The 24,077-nt window shown below is 42.5% G+C and overlaps 2 protein-coding genes and 1 non-coding gene across 3 annotated transcripts; 2 read left to right on the forward strand and 1 right to left on the reverse strand.

Moving 5' to 3' along the window:
- Positions 1 to 4,442: 4,442 nt before the first annotated feature.
- Positions 4,443 to 5,102, forward strand: LOC148852628 (uncharacterized). Its single transcript, XM_088945837.1, has one exon. The coding sequence runs from the start codon at positions 4,443 to 4,445 to the stop codon at positions 5,100 to 5,102; it is 660 nt and encodes a 219-aa protein (XP_088801963.1).
- Positions 5,103 to 17,211: 12,109 nt separating this feature from the next.
- On the reverse strand, positions 17,212 to 23,931 carry LOC148852629 (uncharacterized). Its single transcript, XM_088945838.1, has 3 exons — positions 23,815 to 23,931; positions 19,352 to 20,915; positions 17,212 to 17,225 (listed from the first exon to the last, which is right to left on the reverse strand). The coding sequence occupies exons 2-3, from the start codon at positions 20,376 to 20,378 to the stop codon at positions 17,212 to 17,214; spliced, it is 1,041 nt and encodes a 346-aa protein (XP_088801964.1). The 5' UTR covers positions 20,379 to 20,915; positions 23,815 to 23,931.
- LOC148852630 (small nucleolar RNA R71) lies at positions 19,786 to 19,892 on the forward strand. Its single transcript, XR_016100110.1, has one exon. It is a non-coding gene; the product is annotated as a small nucleolar RNA R71 (small nucleolar RNA).
- Positions 23,932 to 24,077: the final 146 nt, after the last annotated feature.

Genomic DNA, 24,077 nt, shown 5'->3' on the forward strand with positions numbered 1-24,077 from the left:
TTCCAAAAAATCAACATCCATTAAAATTTATCAAGATCTATGAATACTCTTTCAATCTAATTACCAAAATCGACAAAGTTAATCAAATTTGACCAAACCCCAAAAGGTTTATCAAAGTTTCATCTCTAAGCTTCCAACTATTTTAAACATCTTTTGAGCTCATCCAAGCCCTCTCTCTCCATTTAGTTAGCAAGACTACATACAAGAGTAGGCCTCTTACATTATCTTTTAGATTAGGTTTTAATTTATGGGTTGCTTGAAGTTCAGAGACATTAAAAAATCATTGTTCTCAACTTCTTCTAGATAGAGAAAAGCGGCAGAGAGACAAGGGTCTTAGAGAAACTAGTACTAAAGGGTAGATAATATCACCTCAAAATCGGTCTGAGGAGAAATTGGGGGCATTTTTATCTAGATTTTAGAAATTCTAGCAATCACTTTTGTCGATTCTTTGCTACAAATTGAGCCTAAATAACTTCCGTATTAGGCTGCTATAGTAGTTTGGAGAGAGGGCTGTCTAACACATTTCGTCTTCCAATCAATTTAGATTTTGAATTTCTCGGTTCAGTGCCTTTCCCATGGAGAACGAAGTCACTATCAAGACAATAAAATTGAATTTTCAAACCTAAAAATGAAGGCCCATTTCCTCTAAAAATTGGGTGGCGACTCCATCTTTTTTAACCAGCCACGAACTTCTTGGAGCTCACAATTATCTTAAATGTGATATATAGGCTTTGTTAAGTAACATTAAGATAAGAATCTTAGAACATTTATAGTTAGGCCAAGTTGAACCCTATCCATCATAGCAATTACTCTTGGTTATATATTGTTTATTAAATTAAAAAGAGAAAAAATCTAGAAGGGATTAGGGAGAAGAAGAGTTAACTTTTTATTAAGTTATATTAAATTTTTATTTTTTTATTGATTTTAATTAAATTATTTTTTATTAATTTGTATCAATTTTAACTAATTAAATAATTTTTGCTAAGTCTATTAACAATTTTTGTTATTTTATTGTGTCTATGTTTTTTTAATTATTTCAATTTTAATTTTTATAAAATTAATAAAGATAAATTTACTAATTTTATAATAAGTTAATAAAACCAAGTTATTTAATTTATTCAATCAATAAGTTACTTAATAAGTTAATCGTGTAAAGTAGGTTGTTGATTTTTAATCTCTTATTTTTATTTTTATCTTATTTTTTGAATTTTAATATTTGTTAATAAAAACTTACCTTTAATATGTTAATTTTTTTTTTACTTTTTTTTATGAAACTTTCTCTTATTTCTTTAGTCAAATAACAAAATTAAGTTTATATTTTTTTTGACTTTTTAGAAAATTTCCTTTATTTTATTAGCTTTTTCTATTAATTAACAAAATTGTTAATAATTTTTTCCATTATTTTCCCTTCTTTGATTTGTCATTATTTTGTAATTAACAAAATTTTAATGAAACAATCCCTTATTTTCTCTTTTTATTTTCAAAATTGCATAATCAGGTTAAATCTATCAAACCATATTGGTCCAATTTAGTATGAATTGGGATTTGAAGTTAGTAGGTGAGATAATTTTTGTGTATTCAAATAACCTAACCCATGAACTTCGTCTTCTTGATATGTAGTAATTTTTGGTCCCTCAATTCATTTCTTCTTCTACTTTCTTCTTCTCTTGGGAAACTAGCAAAGCTAAGGAAACAACTTGATCCATTTGAGCTACCAACTTGATGTTTCTAAAACTTAAGTTTGTTGTAATAGGACAAAGGAAACAAATTCATGTTCACAAAAAAAAAGAAAATTAATAATGAAATTTTCACATAATATATAGAAATAATTTTAGTGAATTTTTAATAAAAAATTTCTCAAAATATAAGAAAAAATATTTTATTGAGAATTTAATTAATAATGAATATAATATATAGTGTTTTTAATCTTTATTTTGATTACATATTTTCTAAAACTTTATATAACAGATTTGAATGACCAAATTGGACCGATCAAGATCTGTTTAAACAAACACAATAATGTTTTGATGAAGGGTGATTTGGCGCGACCTAGCGAGAAGGGGACACGTGGACACGACCTGACTAAGGGATGACAACTCAGCCTAGCAAGCCTAGTTCGTAACGTTTGAGCTCGGGTGTTTGGTCACCTCGACAGAGAGTTACCCCGGGGTCGGGGCACTTCGGCATTCAATCTAGTTCAGAACTAAAAAACCGAAGTATCGGCTCGGGGCTAACAACCCGAACCACCGCATAACAACTTCGGAAGTTTCTCTAGTAGACTTCGAACCTCATGGGATCATGCCGCGTAATGGTAGGCCTTATCTTCTCCCCACCCGGATTAGGCGGAAATGATAGACTTTATTGATTCATACATTACTCCTCGACTAAAGCGGAAATGGATCCCATCCCCTCAAGCCGAAGATCCCAGAACCATTCCGTGAAACCTGCAGGAGCTCAGCTATATAAGAGCAACAACCCCTCCAGGGCCCAGGTACGCGTGATCACTCTACTCTATAACTCTCAAGCTCTCAAATTCTCAAAGCATTCAGCTTGCAGATACTAACTTAAGCATCAGATCAACCTCACCGGGTTAGCCACCCCGGGTTCTCTAATCCATCATCTTGCAGATTGATCCAGCTTGCTGCTCGATTGGAAGCCAGATCACCCTCCAGCTGGGAGTAGTCAGATCGCGCTACATCAATTGGCGCCATTTGTGGGAAATGACCGAAAAGTCATCTCCATTCTTTACAGTTATCAACCTTACTTCTACATCAATGGCATCTTCAAGTCACGCCGGGCAAAGCAACGAGATGAACATCTCCGGGGGACAACCCCAACTCCCTATGGTGTGCATCGGCTAATTCACCATCCCGCTTACTGCATCTGGAGTTCCAACGCTGACTGCACCGCCAAACACCACACAGGTTAGCTCCCCACTTCCCTCAGTGGTAGGCACAACTTTTTCTGAGCTTTCTGTGGTTTCCCCCGGAGTCGGGCAGTCCCAGTTCAACGACCTGGTGCAGTGCGTTTGGGCTATCCAGATCTAGATGCAGCAGGTCCAGCAATTTCAATAGTACCAACAACATTTCTTCTACCAGCAGTACCAGCATCAGTTCCCTCCACTACCGCAGAACCAGTAGCCGATTCCAGCTCGGCACCCAGGGGCCCATCAGAATCAAAACCGACCTCGGCTTAACCAGAATATTAGACAATCTCTCCACTGAGGCGAAGAGACCTCCCAAGTCTCGATTCCTCCCAGGAGTTTGGTCTCATCCCGTGGGAGAAGAGACAACCAACTTACTCCACCTGCCTCACAAGGGAACCTCGAAAACAGGTCCGGGGATACTCAGCCTCACAGGACCAATCTTCCTCGGCATTCACAGTAGGAAAATGACGGTTCGCTAGTAGGTAACCAATTCGGGGTTCGAGGTGCAAACTCGAGATAGGGTCTCTCCATCCGTGATAGCCAGCCCCAGAATCCCATAAGGAATCAGGAGTTACCTCGCGACAGAGCGGTACCGGAGCACACCGAAATCAGTGGCACCAATGCTGAGCCCGTAAAGAAGCAACAACAGAGACATCGCAAGGCATGCCGTACCATCCAACCAGCAAGAAGGGAAAGCCAAAGGTAAGGAAGAAGCAAGCTCGGTAGCTACAAAGGCCGCTCCTCCCCTACTTTCTAGGTTGTCTCCCTTGTCTCCCGAGCTCTTGGCGACCCCTGATGCCTAAAGACTTCAAGATGCTTCCCTTAGACAAGTACGACAGGTCCTTCGATCCTAATGACCACGTGGACTCTTTCCAGTCCCAGATGCACCTACTTGGGGCTGATGAGTCTTGTATGTGTGTGGCCTTCTCCACTACCTTTAAAGGGGTAGTTCAGACCTGGTATCGGAACCTCGTGCTGGGATCAATCAAAAGCTGGTCACAGTACACAAATTTATTTACCTCGCATTTCATCACCAGCAAGAAGTGCCTAAGGTCATAGGAAAGCCTTCTCAACGTAGTTCAGAGAGAAGGAGAGTCGATCAGAAGCTACATCAAGCGCTTCAATGACACCTGCCTACAGATACCAGACCTAGATTTGGTAGTAAGACTCATGACAGCTAAGAAAGGAATAACCCACAGGGAGTTTAAATGGCATGTGGTGGCCAATAAACCAAAGGACATTACTGAATTTCTCAAGCTAGTCGATCAGTTCATCAGTACCGAAGAGGAAATTAATCAGAAGGCTGACAACCCAACAGAAAAAAGGGAAAAGAGACAATGAAGACACAGGTAATGGCAGACACAAAAGAAGAAAGAGCAAGTCCCCGAGCAGAGGAAAAAACAAATCTAGAAGCCAATCTCCCTCGCGAACTCACAATTCAAGTTGGTGCTCCAAGACCCTACCTGTTGAAAACACGAACTACACACCATTAAACACTAAGCGAGGAGAAATCCTAATGGCCATTAAGGACTCCTCTATCAAATGGCCTCCCAGGTTGAGGGGAGATCCTACAACAAGGAACCGGAATATCTACTGTCATTTCCATAGAGACCATGGGCACAACATGAAAAATTGTAGGAACCTCTACGACGAGATCGAGGAACTCATCTGCCACAGATACTTGAAAAATTTTATACAGCAAGAAGAGAGAGGCCAAGAAGATCGACAAGCAGACCGACAGGGAAACCAGAGAAGGAATGCCCCCGAGACCAGTAAGCAGGACGAGCATCCTCCACGACAATTGCCCGAGGAAAGACCGATCCGCAGGGTGCATGTATACTTCACAGAGGACGATGCACGTAGGATCCAGTATCCTCATGACGATGCTCTAGTGATAAAACTGAGGCTCAACGACTTTGAAGTCAAGCGCATCCTGGTGGACTCAGGTAGCTTGGTGGATATACTATTCAAGGAAACTTTTGACAAGCTACAGCTACAGAAAAGCGATCTAAAGGTGATAGACACTCCCCTGGTAGGATTTAGCGACGAGGAGGTCAGACCTCTCGGACGAGTCATGGTACTCATAGAGGCCGACACGTGGCCAAATATCGCGAGGTTTGATCACACATTTCTGATGGTTGTGACTCGCTCTCCCTATAAGGCCATAGTAGGTTGACCCATTACGCACGTCTTACATGCAATAGTATCCACCTACTATCTAGCGATGAAGTTCCCAATGGACTATGGAGTGGGATTTGTGCGGGGTGACCAGTTCGAATCACGCAAGTGCTACGTAGCTACTCTCAAGGGGAAAGCAAAGCTAGTGGCTGATGTCGAGCTCGAGTGACCAGCGGAATATGCCGACGAGCGAGCTACCCCAACAGAGGAGACAGTCCACATCTCGATCTCAACCGATAACCCAACAAAGACTCTCCAGATCGGTGCTTCGATCAATGAGCCGCTTCGCTCCCAGCTACTAAGTTTCTTACTCAAAAACTTAGATTTTTTGCTTGGACTATGGCTGAAATGCCCGGAATAGACTCCAAAATTCTAAATCATAAATTGAGGCATTAATTGGCAATAAAATTGAATGTTGTGTTGATGACATGGTCATGAAGACCCAATTTTCCAAATTTTTGTTGAATAATTACAAAGTGTTTTTCAAATGTTATGAAAATACAACATGAGATTAAATTCAAACAAGTGTTTCTTTGGAGTTATCTCGGGTAAATTCTTAGGATATATAGTCAACCGGTGTGGCATAGAAGCCAATCTAGAAAAAAATAAAGGCCATCCTAGATATGAGACCACCCCATAAAATAAAAGAGGTTCAGAGGATGACTGGTCGAATAGCTACTTTATGTCCAAGTCGGCAGATCGCTGCCTACCCTTTTTTAAAGCCATGAAAAAGAGTAAGGATTCTGAATGGACTGTAGAATGTTAGACGACCTGAAAAGATACCAAGGTACCACCCCAGTTCTTATTCGACCCGTGGAAGGGGATGTTTTAAAGTTGTACCTCTCCGCGAGTGACGAGGTGGTCAGCTAGGTACTAATCAAAGAAGTAGATCGTGCCCAACGACCCATCTACTATGTTAGTAAGGTTTTGTAGGACGCAGAAACTAGGTACCCGGAGATTGAGAAATTAGCGTATGCGCTAATCTTAGCATCTCGCAAGCTTCGCCCATACTTCCTAGCCCACACTACCATCGTCCTCACCAACAAGCCTTTGAGACAGATTATGCTCAAACCCTAGGTATCTAGCAAACTGATGATGTGGTTTATCGAATTAAGCGAGTACGATATCTGGTATGAACCTCGAACGACAATCAAAAAGCCTTGGTCGATTTTGTGGCAGAATGCACATTCAGTACCGCAACTCCCGAGTAGGCCGAGCTCGAACACATGACAAAAGTTTCAACCAGTGCGGCACCGGTCCCTGTCAGAGTAGGTTCGACCTGGGATGAGGAGCCCTAGATTCTCCACGTTGACGGCTCATCCAACCAGCAAGGAAGCGGTGCAGCACTGATTCTGTATGGCCCAAGCGAGGTGAAGCTAGAATACACACTCTGGTTCGGATTCACGACATCAAACAATGAAGCAGAGTACGAAGCATTGGTCACCGGGTTAAACCTAACAAGGGAAATAATGGCAAAGCACATCATAGTATGCAGCGACTCACAGCTTGTAGTCAACCAAGTCACTGGTGAATATGAAGCCCGTGACCCCACTATGGATACTTACTTGGCCAAATTTAGAGAGATCCTACGCGGCTTTGTTTCTTACTTCATCAGACAGATTTTGAGGTCCGAGAACTCTGAGGCGGATGCCTTGTATCGATTAGCCAACACAAGCAGTAACACCATGCAGACCATGTATATAGATAACTTACCTCAGCCTAGCATTCTCGGGGGGCAGAAGAGATCGCTCCCGTAGCACAAGCAGAACCAAGCTGGATCAACCCACTCGTAAATTACCTGCTTCATGGGACCCTACCATAGACACTCCCCTGGTAGGATTTAGCGGCGAGGAGGTCAGACCTCTCGGACGAGTCATGGTACTCATAGAGGCCGACACGTGGCCAAATATCGCGAGGTTTGATCACACATTTCTGATGGTTGTGACTCCCTCTCCCAATAAGGCCATAGTAGGTCGACCCATTACGCACGTCTTACATGCAATAGTATCCACCTACAATCGAGCGGTGAAGTTCCCAATGGACTATGGAGTAGGATTTGTGCGGGGTGACCAGTTCGAATCACGCATGTGCTACGTAGCTGCTCTCAAGGGGAAAGCAAAGCTAGTGGCTGATGTCGAGCTCAAGTGACCACCGGAATATGCCGACGAGTGAGCTACCCCAACAGAGGAGACAGTCCACATCTCGGTCTCAACGGATAACCCAACAAAGACACTCCAGATCGGTGCTTCGATCAACGAGCCGCTCCGCTCCCAGCTCTAAGTTTCTTACTCAAAAACCTAGATTTTTTGCTTGGTCTATGGCAGAAATGCCCGGAATAGACTCCAAAATTCTAACTCATAAATTGAGCCATTAATTGGCAGTAAAATTGAATGTTGTGTTGATGACATGGTCATGAAGACCCAATTTTCCACATTTTTGTTGAATAATTACAAAGTGTTTTTGAAATGTTATGAAAATACAACATGAGATTAAATCCAAACAAGTGTTTCTTTGGAGTTATCTCGGGTAAATTCCTAAGATATATAGTCAACCGGTGTGGCATAGAAGCCAATCTAGAAAAAATAAAGGCCATCCTAGATTTGAGACCAACCCACAAAATAAAAGAGGTTCAGAGGATGACTGGTCGAATAGCTACCTTATGTCCAAGTCGGCAGATCGCTGCCTACCCTTTTTCAAAGCCATGAAAAAGAGTAAAGACTTTGAATGGACTGTAGAATGTTAGACGACCTGAAAAGATACCTAGGTACCACCCCAGTTCTGATTCGACCCGAGGAAGGGGATGTAATAAAGTTGTACCTCTCCGCGAGTGACGAGGTGGTCAGCTAGGTACTAATCAAAGAAGTAGATCGTGTCCAACGACCCATCTACTATGTTAGTAAGTTTTGTAGGACGCAGAAACTAGGTACCCGGAGATTGAGAAATTAGCGTATGCGCTAATCATAGCATCTCGCAAGCTTCGCCCATACTTCCTAGCCCACACTACCATCGTCCTCACCAACAAGCCTTTGAGACAGATTATGCTCAAACCCTAGGTATCTAGCAAACTGACGAAGTGGTTTATCGAATTAAGCGAGTACGATATCTGGTATGAACCTCGAACGACAATCAAAAAGCCTTGGTCGATTTTGTGGCAGAATGCACATTCAGTACCGCAACTCCCGAGTTGGCCGAGCTCGAACACATGACAAAAGTTTCAACCAGTGCGGCACCGGTCCCTGTCAGAGTAGGTTCGACCTGGGATGAGGAGCCCTAGATTCTCCACGTTGACGGCTCATCCAACCAGTAAGGAAGCAGTGCAGCACTGATTTTGTATGGCCCAAGCGAGGTGAAGCTAGAATACACACTCTGGTTCGGATTCACGACATCAAACAATGAAGCAGAGTACGAAGCATTGGTCACCGGGTTAAACCTAACAAGGGAAATAATGGCAAAGCACATCATTGTATGCAGCGACTCACAGCTTGTAGTCAACCAAGTCACCGGTGAATATGAAGCCCGTGACCCCACTATGGCTGCTTACTTGGCCAAATTTAGAGAGATCCTACGCGGCTTTGTTTCTTACATCATCAGACAGATTTTGAGGTCCGAGAGCTCTGAGGCGGATGCCTTGTATCGATTAGCCAACACAAGCAGTAAAACCATGCAAACCATGTATATAGATAACTTACCTCAGCCTAGCATTCTCGGGGGGCAGAAGAGATCGCTCCCGTAGCACAAGCAGAACCAAGCTGGATCAACCCACTCGTAAATTACCTGCTTCATGGGACCCTACCATAGACACTCCCCTGGTAGGATTTAGCGGCGAGGAGGTCAGACCTCTCGGACGAGTCATTGTATGCAGCGACTCACAGCTTGTAGTCAACCAAGTCACCGGTGAATATGAAGCCCGTGACCCCACTATGGCTACTTACTTGGCCAAATTTAGAGAGATCCTACGCGGCTTTGTTTCTTACTTCATCAGACAGATTTTGAGGTCCGAGAACTCTGAGGCGGATGCCTTGTATCGATTAGCCAACACAAGCAGTAACACCATGCAGACCATGTATATAGATAACTTACCTCATCCTAGCATTCTCGGGGGGCAGAAGAGATCGCTCTCGTAGCACAAGCAGAACCAAGCTGGATCAACCCACTCGTAAATTACCTACTTCATGGGACCCTACCATAGACACTCCCCTGTTTGGATTTAGCGGCGAGGAGGTCAGACCTCTCGGACGAGTCATGGTACTCATAGAGGCCGACACGTGGCCAAATATCGCGAGGTTTGATCACACATTTCTGATGGTTGTGACTCCCTCTCCCTATAAGGCCATAGTAGGTCGACCCATTACGCACGTCTTACATGCAATAGTATCCACCTACAATCGAGCGGTGAAGTTCCCAATGGACTATGGAGTAGGATTTGTGCGGGGTGACCAGTTCGAATCACGCAAGTGCTACGTAGCTGCTCTCAAGGGGAAAGCAAAGCTAGTGGCTGATGTCGAGCTCAAGTGACCACCGGAATATGCCGACGAGCGAGCTACCCCAACAGAGGAGACAGTCCACATCTCGGTCTCAACTGATAACCCAACAAAGACACTCCAGATCGGTGCTTCGATCAACGAGCCGCTCCGCTCCCAGCTCTAAGTTTCTTACTCAAAAACCTAGATTTTTTGCTTGGTCTATGGCAGAAATGCCCGGAATAGACTCCAAAATTCTAACTCATAAATTGAGCCATTAATTGGCAGTAAAATTGAATGTTGTGTTGATGACATGGTCATGAAGACCCAATTTTCCACATTTTTGTTGAATAATTACAAAGTGTTTTTGAAATGTTATGAAAATACAACATGAGATTAAATCCAAACAAGTGTTTCTTTGGAGTTATCTCGGGTAAATTCCTAAGATATATAGTCAACCGGTGTGGCATAGAAGCCAATCTAGAAAAAATAAAGGCCATCCTAGATTTGAGACCAACCCACAAAATAAAAGAGGTTCAGAGGATGACTGGTCGAATAGCTACCTTATGTCCAAGTCGGCAGATCGCTGCCGACCCTTTTTCAAAGCCATGAAAAAGAGTAAAGACTTTGAATGGACTGTAGAATGTTAGACGACCTGAAAAGATACCTAGGTACCACCCCAGTTCTGATTCGACCCGAGGAAGGGGATGTAATAAAGTTGTACCTCTCCGCGAGTGACGAGGTGGTCAGCTAGGTACTAATCAAAGAAGTAGATCGTGTCCAACGACCCATCTACTATGTTAGTAAGTTTTGTAGGACGCAGAAACTAGGTACCCGGAGATTGAGAAATTAGCGTATGCGCTAATCATAGCATCTCGCAAGCTTCGCCCATACTTCCTAGCCCACACTACCATCGTCCTCACCAACAAGCCTTTGAGACAGATTATGCTCAAACCCTAGGTATCTAGCAAACTGACGAAGTGGTTTATCAAATTAAGCGAGTACGATATCTGGTATGAACCTCGAACGACAATCAAAAAGCCTTGGTCGATTTTGTGGCAGAATGCACATTCAGTACCGCAACTCCCGAGTTGGCCGAGCTCGAACACATGACAAAAGTTTCAACCAGTGCGGCACCGGTCCCTGTCAGAGTAGGTTCGACCTGGGATGAGGAGCCCTAGATTCTCCACGTTGACGGCTCATCCAACCAGTAAGGAAGCAGTGCAGCACTGATTTTGTATGGCCCAAGCGAGGTGAAGCTAGAATACACACTCTGGTTCGGATTCACGACATCAAACAATGAAGCAGAGTACGAAGCATTGGTCACCGGGTTAAACCTAACAAGGGAAATAATGGCAAAGCACATCATTGTATGCAGCGACTCACAGCTTGTAGTCAACCAAGTCACCGGTGAATATGAAGCCCGTGACCCCACTATGGCTGCTTACTTGGCCAAATTTAGAGAGATCCTACGCGGCTTTGTTTCTTACATCATCAGACAGATTTTGAGGTCCGAGAGCTCTGAGGCGGATGCCTTGTATCGATTAGCCAACACAAGCAGTAAAACCATGCAAACCATGTATATAGATAACTTACCTCAGCCTAGCATTCTCGGGGGGCAGAAGAGATCGCTCCCGTAGCACAAGCAGAACCAAGCTGGATCAACCCACTCGTAAATTACCTGCTTCATGGGACCCTACCATAGACACTCCCCTGGTAGGATTTAGCGGCGAGGAGGTCAGACCTCTCGGACGAGTCATTGTATGCAGCGACTCACAGCTTGTAGTCAACCAAGTCACCGGTGAATATGAAGCCCGTGACCCCACTATGGCTACTTACTTGGCCAAATTTAGAGAGATCCTACGCGGCTTTGTTTCTTACTTCATCAGACAGATTTTGAGGTCCGAGAACTCTGAGGCGGATGCCTTGTATCGATTAGCCAACACAAGCAGTAACACCTTGCAGACCATGTATATAGATAACTTACCTCAGCCTAGCATTCTCAGGGGGCAGAAGAGATCGCTCCCGTAGCACAAGCAGAACCAAGCTGGATCAACCCACTCGTAAATTACCTGCTTCATGGGACCCTGCCATAGACACTCCCCTGGTAGGATTTAGCGGCGAGGAGGTCAGACCTCTCGGACGAGTCATGGTACTCATAGAGGCCGACACGTGGCCAAATATCGCGAGGTTTGATCACACATTTCTGATGGTTGTGACTCCCTCTCCCTATAAGGCCATAGTAGGTCGACCCATTACGCACGTCTTACATGCAATAGTATCCACCTACAATCGAGCGGTGAAGTTCCCAATGGACTATGGAGTAGGATTTGTGCGGGGTGACCAGTTCGAATCACGCAAGTGCTACGTAGCTGCTCTCAAGGGGAAAGCAAAGCTAGTGGCTGATGTCGAGCTCAAGTGACCACCGGAATATGCCGACGAGCGAGCTACCCCAACAGAGGAGACAGTCCACATCTCGGTCTCAACTGATAACCCAACAAAGACACTCCAGATCGGTGCTTCAATCAATGAGCCGCTCCGCTCCCAGCTCTAAGTTTCTTACTCAAAAACCTAGATTTTTTGCTTGGTCTATGGCAGAAATGCCCGGAATAGACTCCAAAATTCTAACTCATAAATTGAGCCATTAATTGGCAGTAAAATTGAATGTTGTGTTGATGACATGGTCATGAAGACCCAATTTTCCACATTTTTGTTGAATAATTACAAAGTGTTTTTGAAATGTTATGAAAATACAACATGAGATTAAATCCAAACAAGTGTTTCTTTGGAGTTATCTCGGGTAAATTCCTAAGATATATAGTCAACCGGTGTGGCATAGAAGCCAATCTAGAAAAAATAAAGGCCATCCTAGATTTGAGACCAACCCACAAAATAAAAGAGGTTTAGAGGATGACTGGTCGAATAGCTACTTTATGTCCAAGTCGGCAGATCGCTGCCTACCCTTTTTCAAAGCCATGAAAAAGAGTAAAGACTTTGAATGGACTGTAGAATGTTAGACGACCTGAAAAGATACCTAGGTACCACCCCAGTTCTGATTCGACCCGAGCAAGGGGATGTAATAAAGTTGTACCTCTCCGCGAGTGACGAGGTGGTCGTCTAGGTACTAATCAAAGAAGTAGATCGTGTCCAACGACCCATCTACTATGTTAGTAAGGTTTTGTCGGACGCAGAAACTAGGTACCCGGAGATTGAGAAATTAGCGTATGCGCTAATCATAGCATCTCGCAAGCTTCGCCCATACTTCCTAGCCCACACTACCATCATCTTGACCAACAAGCCTTTGAGACAGATTATGCTCAAACCCTAGGTATCTAGCAAACTGACGAAGTGGTTTATCGAATTAAGTGAGTACGATATCTGGTATGAACCTCGAACGACAATCAAAAAGCCTTGGTCAATTTTGTGGCAGAATGCACATTCAGTACCGCAACTCCCGAGTTGGCCGAGCTCGAACACATGACAAAAGTTTCAACCAGTGCGGCACCGGTCCCTGTCAGAGTAGGTTCGACCTGGGATGAGGAGCCCTAGATTCTCCACATTGACGGCTCATCCAACCAGCAAGGAAGCGGTGCAGGACTGATTCTGTATGGCCCAAGCGAGGTGAAGCTAGAATACACACTCTGGTTCGGATTCACGACATCAAACAATGAAGCAGAGTACGAAGCATTGGTCACCGGGTTAAACCTAACAAGGGAAATAAAGGCAAAGCACATCATTGTATGCAGCGACTCATAGCTTGTAGTCAACCAAGTCACCGGTGAATATGATGCCCGTGACCCCACTATGGCTGCTTACTTGGCCAAATTTAGAGAGATCCTACGCGGCTTTGTTTCTTACTTCATTAGACAGATTTTGAGGTCCGAGAACTCTGAGGCGGATGCCTTGTATCGATTAGCCAACACAAGCAGTAACACCATGCAGACCATGTATATAGATAACTTACCTTAGCCTAGCATTCTCGGGGGGCAGAAGAGATCGCTCCCGTAGCACAAGCAGAACCAAACTGGATCAACCCACTCGTAAATTACCTGTTTCATGGGACCCTACCATAGACACTCCCCTGGTAGGATTTAGCGGAGAGGAGGTCAGACCTCTCGGACGAGTCATGGTACTCATAGAGGCCGACACGTGGCCAAATATCGCGAGGTTTGATCACACATTTCTGATGGTTGTGACTCCCTCTCCCTATAAGGCCATAGTAGGTCGACCCATTACGCACGTTTTACATGCAATAGTATCCACCTACTATCTAGCGATGAAGTTCCCAATGGACTATGGAGTAGGATTTGTGCGGGGTGACCAGTTCGAATCATGCAAGTGCTACGTAGCTGCTCTCAAGGGGAAAGCAAAGCTAGTGGCTGATGTCGAGCTCGAGTGACCCGCGGAATATTCCGACGAGCAAGCTACCCCAACAGAGGAGACAGTCCACATCTCGGTCTCAACCGAAAACCCAACAAAGACTCTCCAGATCGGTGCTTCGATCAATGAGCCGCTCCGCTCCCAGCTACTAAGTTTCTTACTCAAAAACTTATATTTTTTGCTTGGTCTATGGCAGAAATGCCCGGAATAGACTCCAAAATTCTAACTCATAAATTGAGCCATTAATTGGCAATAAAATAGAATGTTGTGTTGATGACATGGTCATGAAGACCCAATTTTCCACATTTTTGTTGAATAATTACAAAGTGTTTTTGAAATGTTATGAAAATACAACATGAGATTAAATCCAAACAAGTGTTTCTTTGGAGTTATCTCGGGTAAATTCCTAGGATATATAGTCAACCGGTGTGGCATAGAAACCAATCTAGAAAATATAAAGGCCATCCTAGATTTGAGACCACCCCACAAAATAAAAGAGGTTCAGAGGATGACTGGTCGAATAGCTACTTTATGTCCAAGTCGGCAGATCGCTGCCTACCCTTTTTCAAAGCCATGAAAAAGAGTAAGGACTTTGAATGGACTGTAGAATGTTAGACGACCTGAAAAGATACCTACGTACCACCCCAGTTCTGATTCGACCCGAGGAAGGGGATGTATTAAAGTTGTAACTCTCCGCGAGTGACGAGGTGGTCAGCTAGGTACTAATCAAAGAAGTAGATCGTGTCCAACGACCCATCTACTATGTTAGTAAAGTTTTGTAGGACGCAGAAACTAGGTACCCGGAGATTGAGAAATTAGCGTATGCGCTAATCATAGCATCTCGGAAGCTTCGCCCATACTTCCTAGCTCGCACTACCATCGTCCTCACCAACAAGCCTTTGAGACAGATTATGCTCAAACCCTAGGTATCTAGCAAACTGACGAAGTGGCTTATCGAATTAAGCGAGTACGATATCTGGTATGAACCTCGAACGACAATCAAAAAGCCTTGGTCGATTTTGTGGCAGAATGCACATTCAGTACCGCAACTCCCGAGTTGGCCGAGCTCGAACACATGACAAAATTTTCAACCAGTGCGGCACCGGTCCCTGTCAGAGTAGGTTCGACCTGGGATGAGGAGCCCTAGATTCTCCACGTTGATGGCTCATCCAACCAGCAAGGAAGCGGTGCAGCACTGATTCTGTATGGCCCAAGCGAGGTGAAGCTAGAATGCACACTCTGGTTCGGATTCACGACATCAAACAATGAAGCAGAGTACGAAGCATTGGTCACCGGGTTAAACCTAACAAGGCAAATAAAGGCAAAGCACATCATTGTATGCAGCGACTCATAGCTTGTAGTCAACCAAGTCACCGGTGAATATGAATCCCGTGACCCCACTATGGCTGCTTACTTGGCCAAAGTTAGAGAGATCCTACGCGGCTTTGTTTCTTACTTCATCAGACAGATTCTGAGGTCCGAGAACTCTGAGGCCGATGCCTTGTATCGATTAGCCAACACAAGCAGTAACACCATGCAGACCATGTATATAGATAACTTACCTCAGCCTAGCGTTCTCGGGGGGCAGAAGAGATCGCTCCCGTAGCACAAGCAGAACCAAGCTGGATCAACCCACTCGTAAATTACCTACTTCATGGGACCCTACCATAGACACTCCCCTGGTAGGATTTAGCGACGAGGAGGTCAGACCTCTCGGACGAATCATGGTACTCATAGACGCCGACACGTGGCCAAATATCGCGAGGTTTGATCACACATTTCTGATGGTTGTGACTCCCTCTCCCTATAAGGCCATAGTAGGTCGACCCATTACGCACGTCTTACATGCAATAGTATCCACCTACTATCTAGCGATGATGTTCCGAATGGACTATGCAGTAGGATTTGTGTGGGGTGACCAGTTCGAATCACGCAAGTGCTACGTAGCTGCTCTCAAGGGGAAAGCAAAGCTAGTGGCTGATGTCGAGCTCGAGTGACCAGCAGAATATGCCAACGAGCGAGCTACCCCAACAGAGGAGACAGTCCACATCTCGGTCTCAACCGATAACCCAACAAAGACTCTCCAGATCGGTGCTTCGAACAACGAGACGCTCCGCTCCCAGCTACTAAGTTTCTTACTCAAAAACTTAGATTTTTTGCTTGGTCTATGGCAGAAATGCCCGGAATAGACTCCGAAAATCTAACTCATAAATTGAGCCATTAATTGGCAATAAAATTGAATGTTGTGTTGATGACATGGTCATGAAGACCTAATTTTCCAAATTTTTGTTGAATAATTGCAAAGTGTTTTTCAAATGTTAAGAAAATACAACATGAGATTAAATCGAAACAAGTGTTTCTTTGGAGTTATCTCGGGTAAATTCCTAGGATATATAGTCAACCGGTGTGGCATAGAAGCCAATCTAGAAAAAATAAAGGCCATCCTAGATATGAGACCACCCCACAAAATAAAAGAGGTTCAGAGGATGACTGGTCGAATAGCTACTTTATGTCCAAGTCGGCAGATCGCTGCCTACCCTTTTTCAAAGCCATGAAAAAGAGTAAGGACTTTGAATGGACTGTAGAATGTTAGACGACCTGAAAAGATACCTAGGTACCACCCCTGTTCTGATTCGACCCGAGGAAGGGGATGTATTAAAGTTGTACCTCTCCGCGAGTGACGAGGTGGTCAGCTAGGTACTAATCAAAGAAGTAGATCGTGTCCAACGACCCATCTACTATGTTAGTAAAGTTTTGTAGGACGCAGAAACTAGGTACCCGGAGATTGAGAAATTAGCGTATGCGCTAATCATAGCATTGCGCAAGATCCGCCCATACTTCCAAGCCCACACTACCATCGTCCTCACCAACAAGCCTTTGAGACAGATTATGCTCAAACCCTAGGTATCTAGCAAACTGACGAAGTGGTTTATCGAATTAAGCGAGTACGATATCTGGTATGAACCTCGAACGACAATCAAAAAGCCTTGGTCGATTTTGTGGCAGAATGCACATTCAGTACCGCAACTCCCGAGTTGGCCGAGCTCGAACACATGACAATAGTTTCAACCAGTGCGGCACCGGTCCCTGTCAGAGTAGGTTCGACCTGGGATGAGGAGCCCTAGATTCTCCACGTTGACGGCTCATCCAACCAGCAAGGAAGCGGTGCAGCACTGATTCTGTATGGCCCAAGCGAGGTGAAGCTAGAATACACACTCTGGTTCGGATTCACGACATCAAACAATGAAGCAGAGTACGAAGCATTGGTCACTGGGTTAAACCTAAAAACGGAAATAAAGGCAAAGCACATCATTATATGCAGCGACTCACAGCTTGTAGTCAACCAAGTCACCGGTGAATATGAAGCCCGTGACCCCACTATGGCTGCTTACTTGGCCAACGTTAGAGAGATCCTACGCGGCTTTGTTTCTTACTTCATCAGACAGATACTGAGGTCTGAGAACTCTGAGGCCGATTCCTTGTATCGATTAGCCAACACAAGCAGTAACACCATGCAGACCATGTATATAGATAACTTACCTCAGCCTAGCATTCTCGGGGGGCAGAAGAGATCGCTCCCGTAGCACAAGCAAAACCAAGCTGGATCAACCCACTCGTAAATTACCTGCTTCATGGGACCCTACCATAGACACTCCCCTGGTAGGATTTAGCGGCGAGGAGGTCAGACCTCTCGGACGAGTCATGGTACTCATAGAGGCCGACACGTGGCCAAATATCGCGAGGTTTGATCACACATTTCTGATGGTGGTGATTCCCTCTCCCTATAAGGCATAGTAGGTCGACCCATTACGCACGTCTTACATGCAATAGTATCCACAATACCCCCACACTTAAGCTTTTGCTTGTCCTCAAGCAAAGACATCAGCCATAAACTTAACATTCCCCCCTTCTATTCTCACCATTTACCTGGTGAACTTTTTAAGATAGAAATGCATTGAGTAGTCGGGGAACTTTTGTAAGTGCTCAACTCTTATTCTTGTAAATGACCATTTAAGATATGTATCAGATCCGAGGAAAGGAGAATATGAATTTCATCATAGTCTAGCCTTCACTCCTAATTCATATATAAATCAGCTCCTTAATTGTCAAGGTTAATAATCAACTTTCACTAAGTTTCACATCTGTAACTAAATCTCAATGAGAGTTCAACTTTAGAGTGCCCCTTTGAACCTCGGTTGTCACCACAATTACTTATTTCTAAGGGTGAGTGCATCTTATGCTCCTTCTCACCCTTTTCTTTTTTTTTTTTTTTTTTTTTTTTTTTTCGGTGTGAGTGCATTTTATGCTCCATCTCACACTTTTCTCTCTCTTTTCTTTTCTTCTTTTTTTTTTTTTTTTTTTTTTTTTTTTTGGTGTGAGTGCATCTTATGCTCCATCTCACACTGGTCACTTACTTGAGGTAGGACTCATGTTCTGAGCTGTTAGTTTTACTATTCAACTCAAAATAGCGGAGTCAATTTGGGCTTTTGTCCTTCTTTGCAATTATTGAACCTCAAGAATTAGCACTTCAGATATGCACTAGATCTCTTGACCATTAACAATGAAATCAAGGGCTTCCATACACATGAAGGAAGTTAGGGCTAGTCATGCTGAAAGGCATATTCAACTCCCCTTTTCTCATGCATATATCAAATTGGGTCATTCACAAGAATAAAAACTTAACAAGTACATCAGTCTCCCTCAACTCATTGAATTCCTTCTTAAAAAAAAATCATCAAATAAATAGTAATGAATTTGAGGGGTTCCAGTCTTTTTTTGGTTATGTCATTGCCTGCATATGTGTGTTGGGGTGCATGGTTTCAGCCCCCATACCCTAGCCTCGGGCTCACTCCCCCACACTTAAGATGAACATTGTCCTCAATGTTCGTAGTGTTAGGCAGTAACAATAAAACTAGCAAGAGCATCAACAAGTAATAGGAGGTATTTAGAGGACTTCCCTGAAGATCATTCTTAAATTCTGCAATATGTTGTCGGTGGAAAACTTCTTCTGCTAGAAATCACTTGCAAACTAGAAGAGGAGATCAGTATCTTTATTCAATTAAATTCTAAGAAAAACTAACTAAACTTAAATGCTATGAAAAATAAAAACAAAAAGCAAGTAAGACAGTTTATGACTAAGTATCTGAATTGGGAATTCTCCCAACAGCCTCTTGTTCCCTTGGGTTTACCATGGTGTTACTAGGTAAGGTACCCGGAGCCCTTTCTGAAATCATCTGTGCCAGCTGCCCAACCTGAGTTTCCAAGTTCCTTATCGATGTTTCGTTTTTCTGAAATCTATTTTCCGCACTAGCTATGAACTTGGTCATCAGCTCCTCCAAGTTAGATTTCGGTTCCGGCTGATAGAAGTTTTGGTGGAAAGGCTTAGGTGCATGTTGATTCAGGTGGCCTCTCCATCCGGGGTTATGGGCATGATGGTACTGATTTCCTGGCTGTCTTGTAAAGTTGCCAACAAAGTCTACTTGTTCTGTGGACTGAAAAGTCTGACTGCCAACTTGGAATTCAGTGCTATCATGGCCTCCCCCACACTTATCATACTGTACATGCATAGCTGCCATCTGCATCTCATCAAATTTTTTGCTAAGTGCTCCTATTTGTGCAGAGAGAGCTGTGTATGTATCCACATTATGAAGGCCATGCTGCTTTCTAACTGGTGTCCTTTCTGAATGCCATTGGTAGTTATTGGCTGCCATCTCCTCGATGAGTGCATGGGCAACCTCGGGAGTCTTATTGTTTATGGAGCCCCCAGCTGCTGCATCTAAGATGGTCTTGTTTGAATCGGTCAGACCATTATAAAATGTTTGCACCTGCAGCCAAATCGGAAGGCCATGGTGAGGAACCCTCCTTAGTAGCTCTTTGTAACGTTCCCAGGACTCATAGAGAGATTCCCCTTCTTGCTGGAAAAATGTAGTGATGTCATTCCTCATTTTAGCAGTTTTAGAAGGGGGAAAATATTTAGAGAGAAAACGACTGGCCATTTCATCCCATGTGGCTATAGATCCTGCCGGTAATGAGTTCAACCAAGCTTTGGCTTTATCCTTCAAAGAAAATGGGAATAACCTCAGCCGGATGGCATCATCACTTACCCCATTGTGTTTGAAGGTGTCACAGATTTCCAAGAAGTTAGCAATATGGGCATTCGGATCCTCATGGGCCATACCACAAAACTGAACCGTATTTTGTATCATTTGGATTATGGCCGGTTTAATTTCGAAGTTATTGGCAGCAATAGTTGGCCTGATAATGCTGGAGACAGTCCCGGTGAGGGTAGGCTTGGCATAATCCATCATAGTTCTTTGTTCAGCCATTTCTTGTGCTTCTTGTCTGACTTGCTTAGCAGCTCTCAAACGGACACGGAGAGTCCGTTCAATCTCTGGGTCGTAAAGGATCTCTTCCAGTTCAGGTCTGCTTGTCATAAACTGTTAAAGTCAAAGCAATAAAAATGCCAATATTCACAAAAGAAAATAAATAACTAATCCTATTACAACTGAAAATGTAAAGTGAAGTATTGGAATATACAAACCTACATCCTAAAATAAATAAATGCAGCTAACTAAAAGCATATCAACATCTTATTCAATATACAAAATTCAGTAGCAATTTACAAACAGGTCTGAATTCAGTAATCTCTGAGTAGAACAACAGTTTACAAATTCCTCTTCTTTATATTGCTGAAATCAGGGACGGGATTTAATTACACAGATCTAAACTGCTGAGAGCTGAAATCTCAGTAGCCACTGAGAACAACAATAAATATAATAGCAGCTGCTGATAACAGTACAGTTGTGCTCAGGTCTGATTTCCATATTGGAAGGCTACTAAATATCAGATCTGAGCCCACTGTTTTGATGAGCTATGCATCACCAAACACCAGATGGAGTAGCCATACTAAAACTGAGCAATTCAGCAGGATAACCTACTGATATCAGCAATGAAACATGCTGTATACAGATCTGCACAAAACCAAAATCAATCAGTTAGTAAAAAAAAAAATCTGAAATCAGACCTGTATTCACCATGGTGTGGCTGCTGGGATCTTATTTTCTTTTTCTTTTCTTTTTCTATTTTTCTTTTCTTTTCTTTTTTTTTTTTTTAAAGGAAGAAAACTAAAACAAAATACAGCAATGCAACCAAAATCTTTTTGGATGAGTGCAGGTCTGATTGATGAATGCAATTCAGATCTGAACTCATTTTGAGATTTATTTATTTATTTATTTATATATATATATATTTTTTTAGAACCAAAAGAAGAAGAGAAATTTGATTTGCATAAGCTACATTAAAACTGAAACTAAGGATGGAACAATCAAGTATCAAGAGAAGAAACATGGCTCCATCAATGTAGCCCTTGATGGAGTATACACTTATTGGAATGTAGTACACATGGCTGCACACACCCATTCAGATCTGCTAGACTTTCTATTCATGCACAGCTGAAATCAGAGCTATCTATCTTGAAAAAAAAAATTTCAAACATCAGCCCAGGACAATTCACAATGCCAATTTAGTAATGTTAATTGTAATACAAACCTGTTCAAAACCTGCCCTGGTTCAGTCTTGCTGTAGCAGGTCTGCTATAGTAGCCCTGCTATAAGTCTGAACTCTAATAGAAAAAATGGTGTGGAAGTGCCACTTTTTATGAAATCTCTTGAGGCATAAAAAATTCTCAGATTAAATATACTTTTCTTCAACCAAATCAGCTCAGATAGATCGAAGTACAAGTTATTTAATACAGCAAAGTATGCCCTGTATCCTGCTCTATTCACAACCCCAGTTCAGATCTAGGTGATTGCAGATTCGAATTTTTTTTTTTTTTTTTTTTTTTTTTTTAACCATGACTATCCAATTATTTTTGGGAGATAGCAGATTTTTTGTAGGGTGTATTGGGGTGAAGATAACCCCCAATTACCCTTTGAATTTACATCAGTTCAGGTCTGAGTTCAAGAGAACTCAGATCTGAACTGTTGCAGATCTGCTACAGCAGAACTCAGATCTGAACTCAAATCTGAGTTCTGATCCGAATCCTTGGTTTCCATGGTTCTTTCTCTTTCTTTTTTTTTTTTCACTATCTAAATATATTTTTTTTTCTTTTTGCAATGAAAGAAAAGAATAATAAAGGGCTGAGAACAGATATTTTTTTTTTCTGAGTATTGCAGTTCTGCTATAGCAGAGTTCAGGTCTGAACTCAAGTCTGAGTTCGGATCTGAAATCTCAATTGCCTTACCTTCAGTTATTTCTACCAAATTGCCTTTGAGGAGTAGCAGAAGTGTCCTAGGGTAAATTGGGGTGGTTATGACACCCAATTCCCCACAAAATTGCATCAGTTCAGGTCTGAGTTCAGAGGAACTCAGATCTGAACTGTTGCAAATCTGCTGTAGCAGAATTCAGATCTGAACTCAGATCTGAATTCTGATCCGAATTCTCATTTGCTCCTCTGGTTGTTCAAAAGATCTCCTTTTTTTTTTCATTTTATATATATATATATATATATATATATATATATATATATATTTTTTTTTTGTAACGGAAAAGGAAATAAAATTCTGAAACACAAATAATTCTTTTCGGCTGAGTGCTGCAGATCTGAAATCTACTGATCTGAGTGCCGAATGCAACTCAGATCTGCAACACTCATGTTTATGTGAAATTTTTTTTTTTTTTTTTTTTAAAGGGAACAACATCAAGATTGAATAGAAATCAAATATGCCTTTATTAAAATGAAATTGAAACCAAAAAAAAGAAAGTAATCTACTTAAGAAAGAAGAAACATAACTACAGTAGTACAGCAGTTGCAGTCCAAGCTGAAATGAAAAAGTTAGCAAATTAACCCAACTATGAATGCAATGCTGAATGAGATCAGATTAAGAATGCTCAATGTTTCCTAATATTGTTTCTCTAAATCCCCGGCAACGGTGCCAAAAACTTGATGTGTGGCTCATTGTGACACTAGCAAGTGCACTAGCCGTTGAAGTAATAAAGTAGTGAGTGAAGTATCGTTCCCACGAGGATTTAGGAAACAATTACCAATACTAAATTGAACATTTCTTATCTGATCAACAAATAAATCAAAACTCTAATGAAAGCTAAGAAATCCTAAATTAAAATCTATCTAAATCATTGGTCCAATTGCCTTCAATTCAGGTTAGAAGAGTAAGCAGTAAATGTCAATCTCAGAATTCAGCAATCTATCAATTTGGATCATTCGAATGAATCATGATTGAGCCTTGGTTTGGTGAAACCCCAAGGTCATGAACAGCCTCTCTCAAGCGCATGTTCATCCTATGCATGAGTGACGGTTCTTCTATCTCTAGCAAGAATCTAATCCCCATGCATGCATTTCTTCAAACACTTCTAAGGCATCAATTCAAATCTGAATTGATCACCAACTGAATTGTGCAAGTTATCTCTAACCTTGCACTCAATTCAGTTCTTGAATAGTAGATCTGAATTCTTAGATTCTCTCTCAAGCACTCTAGGAATTCCAAGCTGTAGATTAATTCGCCCAATCTGAAATTTGCAGATCTGAATTCTCTTTCAAGCAATTCAGATCTTGCAATCTCAGATCTGAGAATTCAGATCTGAGTTTTGAAGGTTAGTTGGCCGAATTGATCTGCAATCACACCCTTATTCAAGAAACATCAAGTACAATGCATGACCATTTGAATGAATAAAAAAGAATTAGATTGCTGAACTGAAATTTTACAAGCTGAAATACATCAAGGAAGAATGGAAACAAGGAGAAAGAAGAAAGAACATATAACTAAGAAACTGAATTCAAATCAAAAGAGAATGAAACTACAAATGATTTATTACAAAAAATCTTTGAATCACAATCCCTCAATTCGAACTCACCTTCTTCTTCTAGCTTGCTTGTCTTGAACTTCCTTCAGCCCTTCTTCTTCTTCTTCCTTGCGCCTAGCCTTCTTCTCTTCTCTTCTCTCAAGGTGGCCGAACCTCTAAGAGTGGGAGAGCCTTTCTCTCAAGCAATTGAACCACTTTCTCCCCTCCTAGAGGCCTCCTTATATAGTTTTTCAAGGGGGCTCTTGCCCCTTCTTGAAGCCTCTAGAATGGGGTGTATTACACCCCTCATGAACCTTCTAGAGTGCTCCCTCCTT

Source organism: Nelumbo lutea, chromosome 5 (assembly GCF_056320005.1).
Source record: "Nelumbo lutea isolate HS-2025 chromosome 5, American lotus-T2T, whole genome shotgun sequence".
Classification (NCBI taxonomy): Eukaryota; Viridiplantae; Streptophyta; class Magnoliopsida; order Proteales; family Nelumbonaceae; genus Nelumbo; species Nelumbo lutea.

What these genes read in the sequence shown, in the direction of transcription:
- LOC148852628 (XM_088945837.1), top strand. Translation starts at nt 4,443, where the DNA reads ATGGCCATTAAGGACTCCTCTATCAAATGGCCTCCCAGGTTGAGGGGA.
- LOC148852629 (XM_088945838.1), bottom strand. Translation starts at nt 20,378, where the DNA reads ATGACAAGCAGACCTGAACTGGAAGAGATCCTTTACGACCCAGAGATT.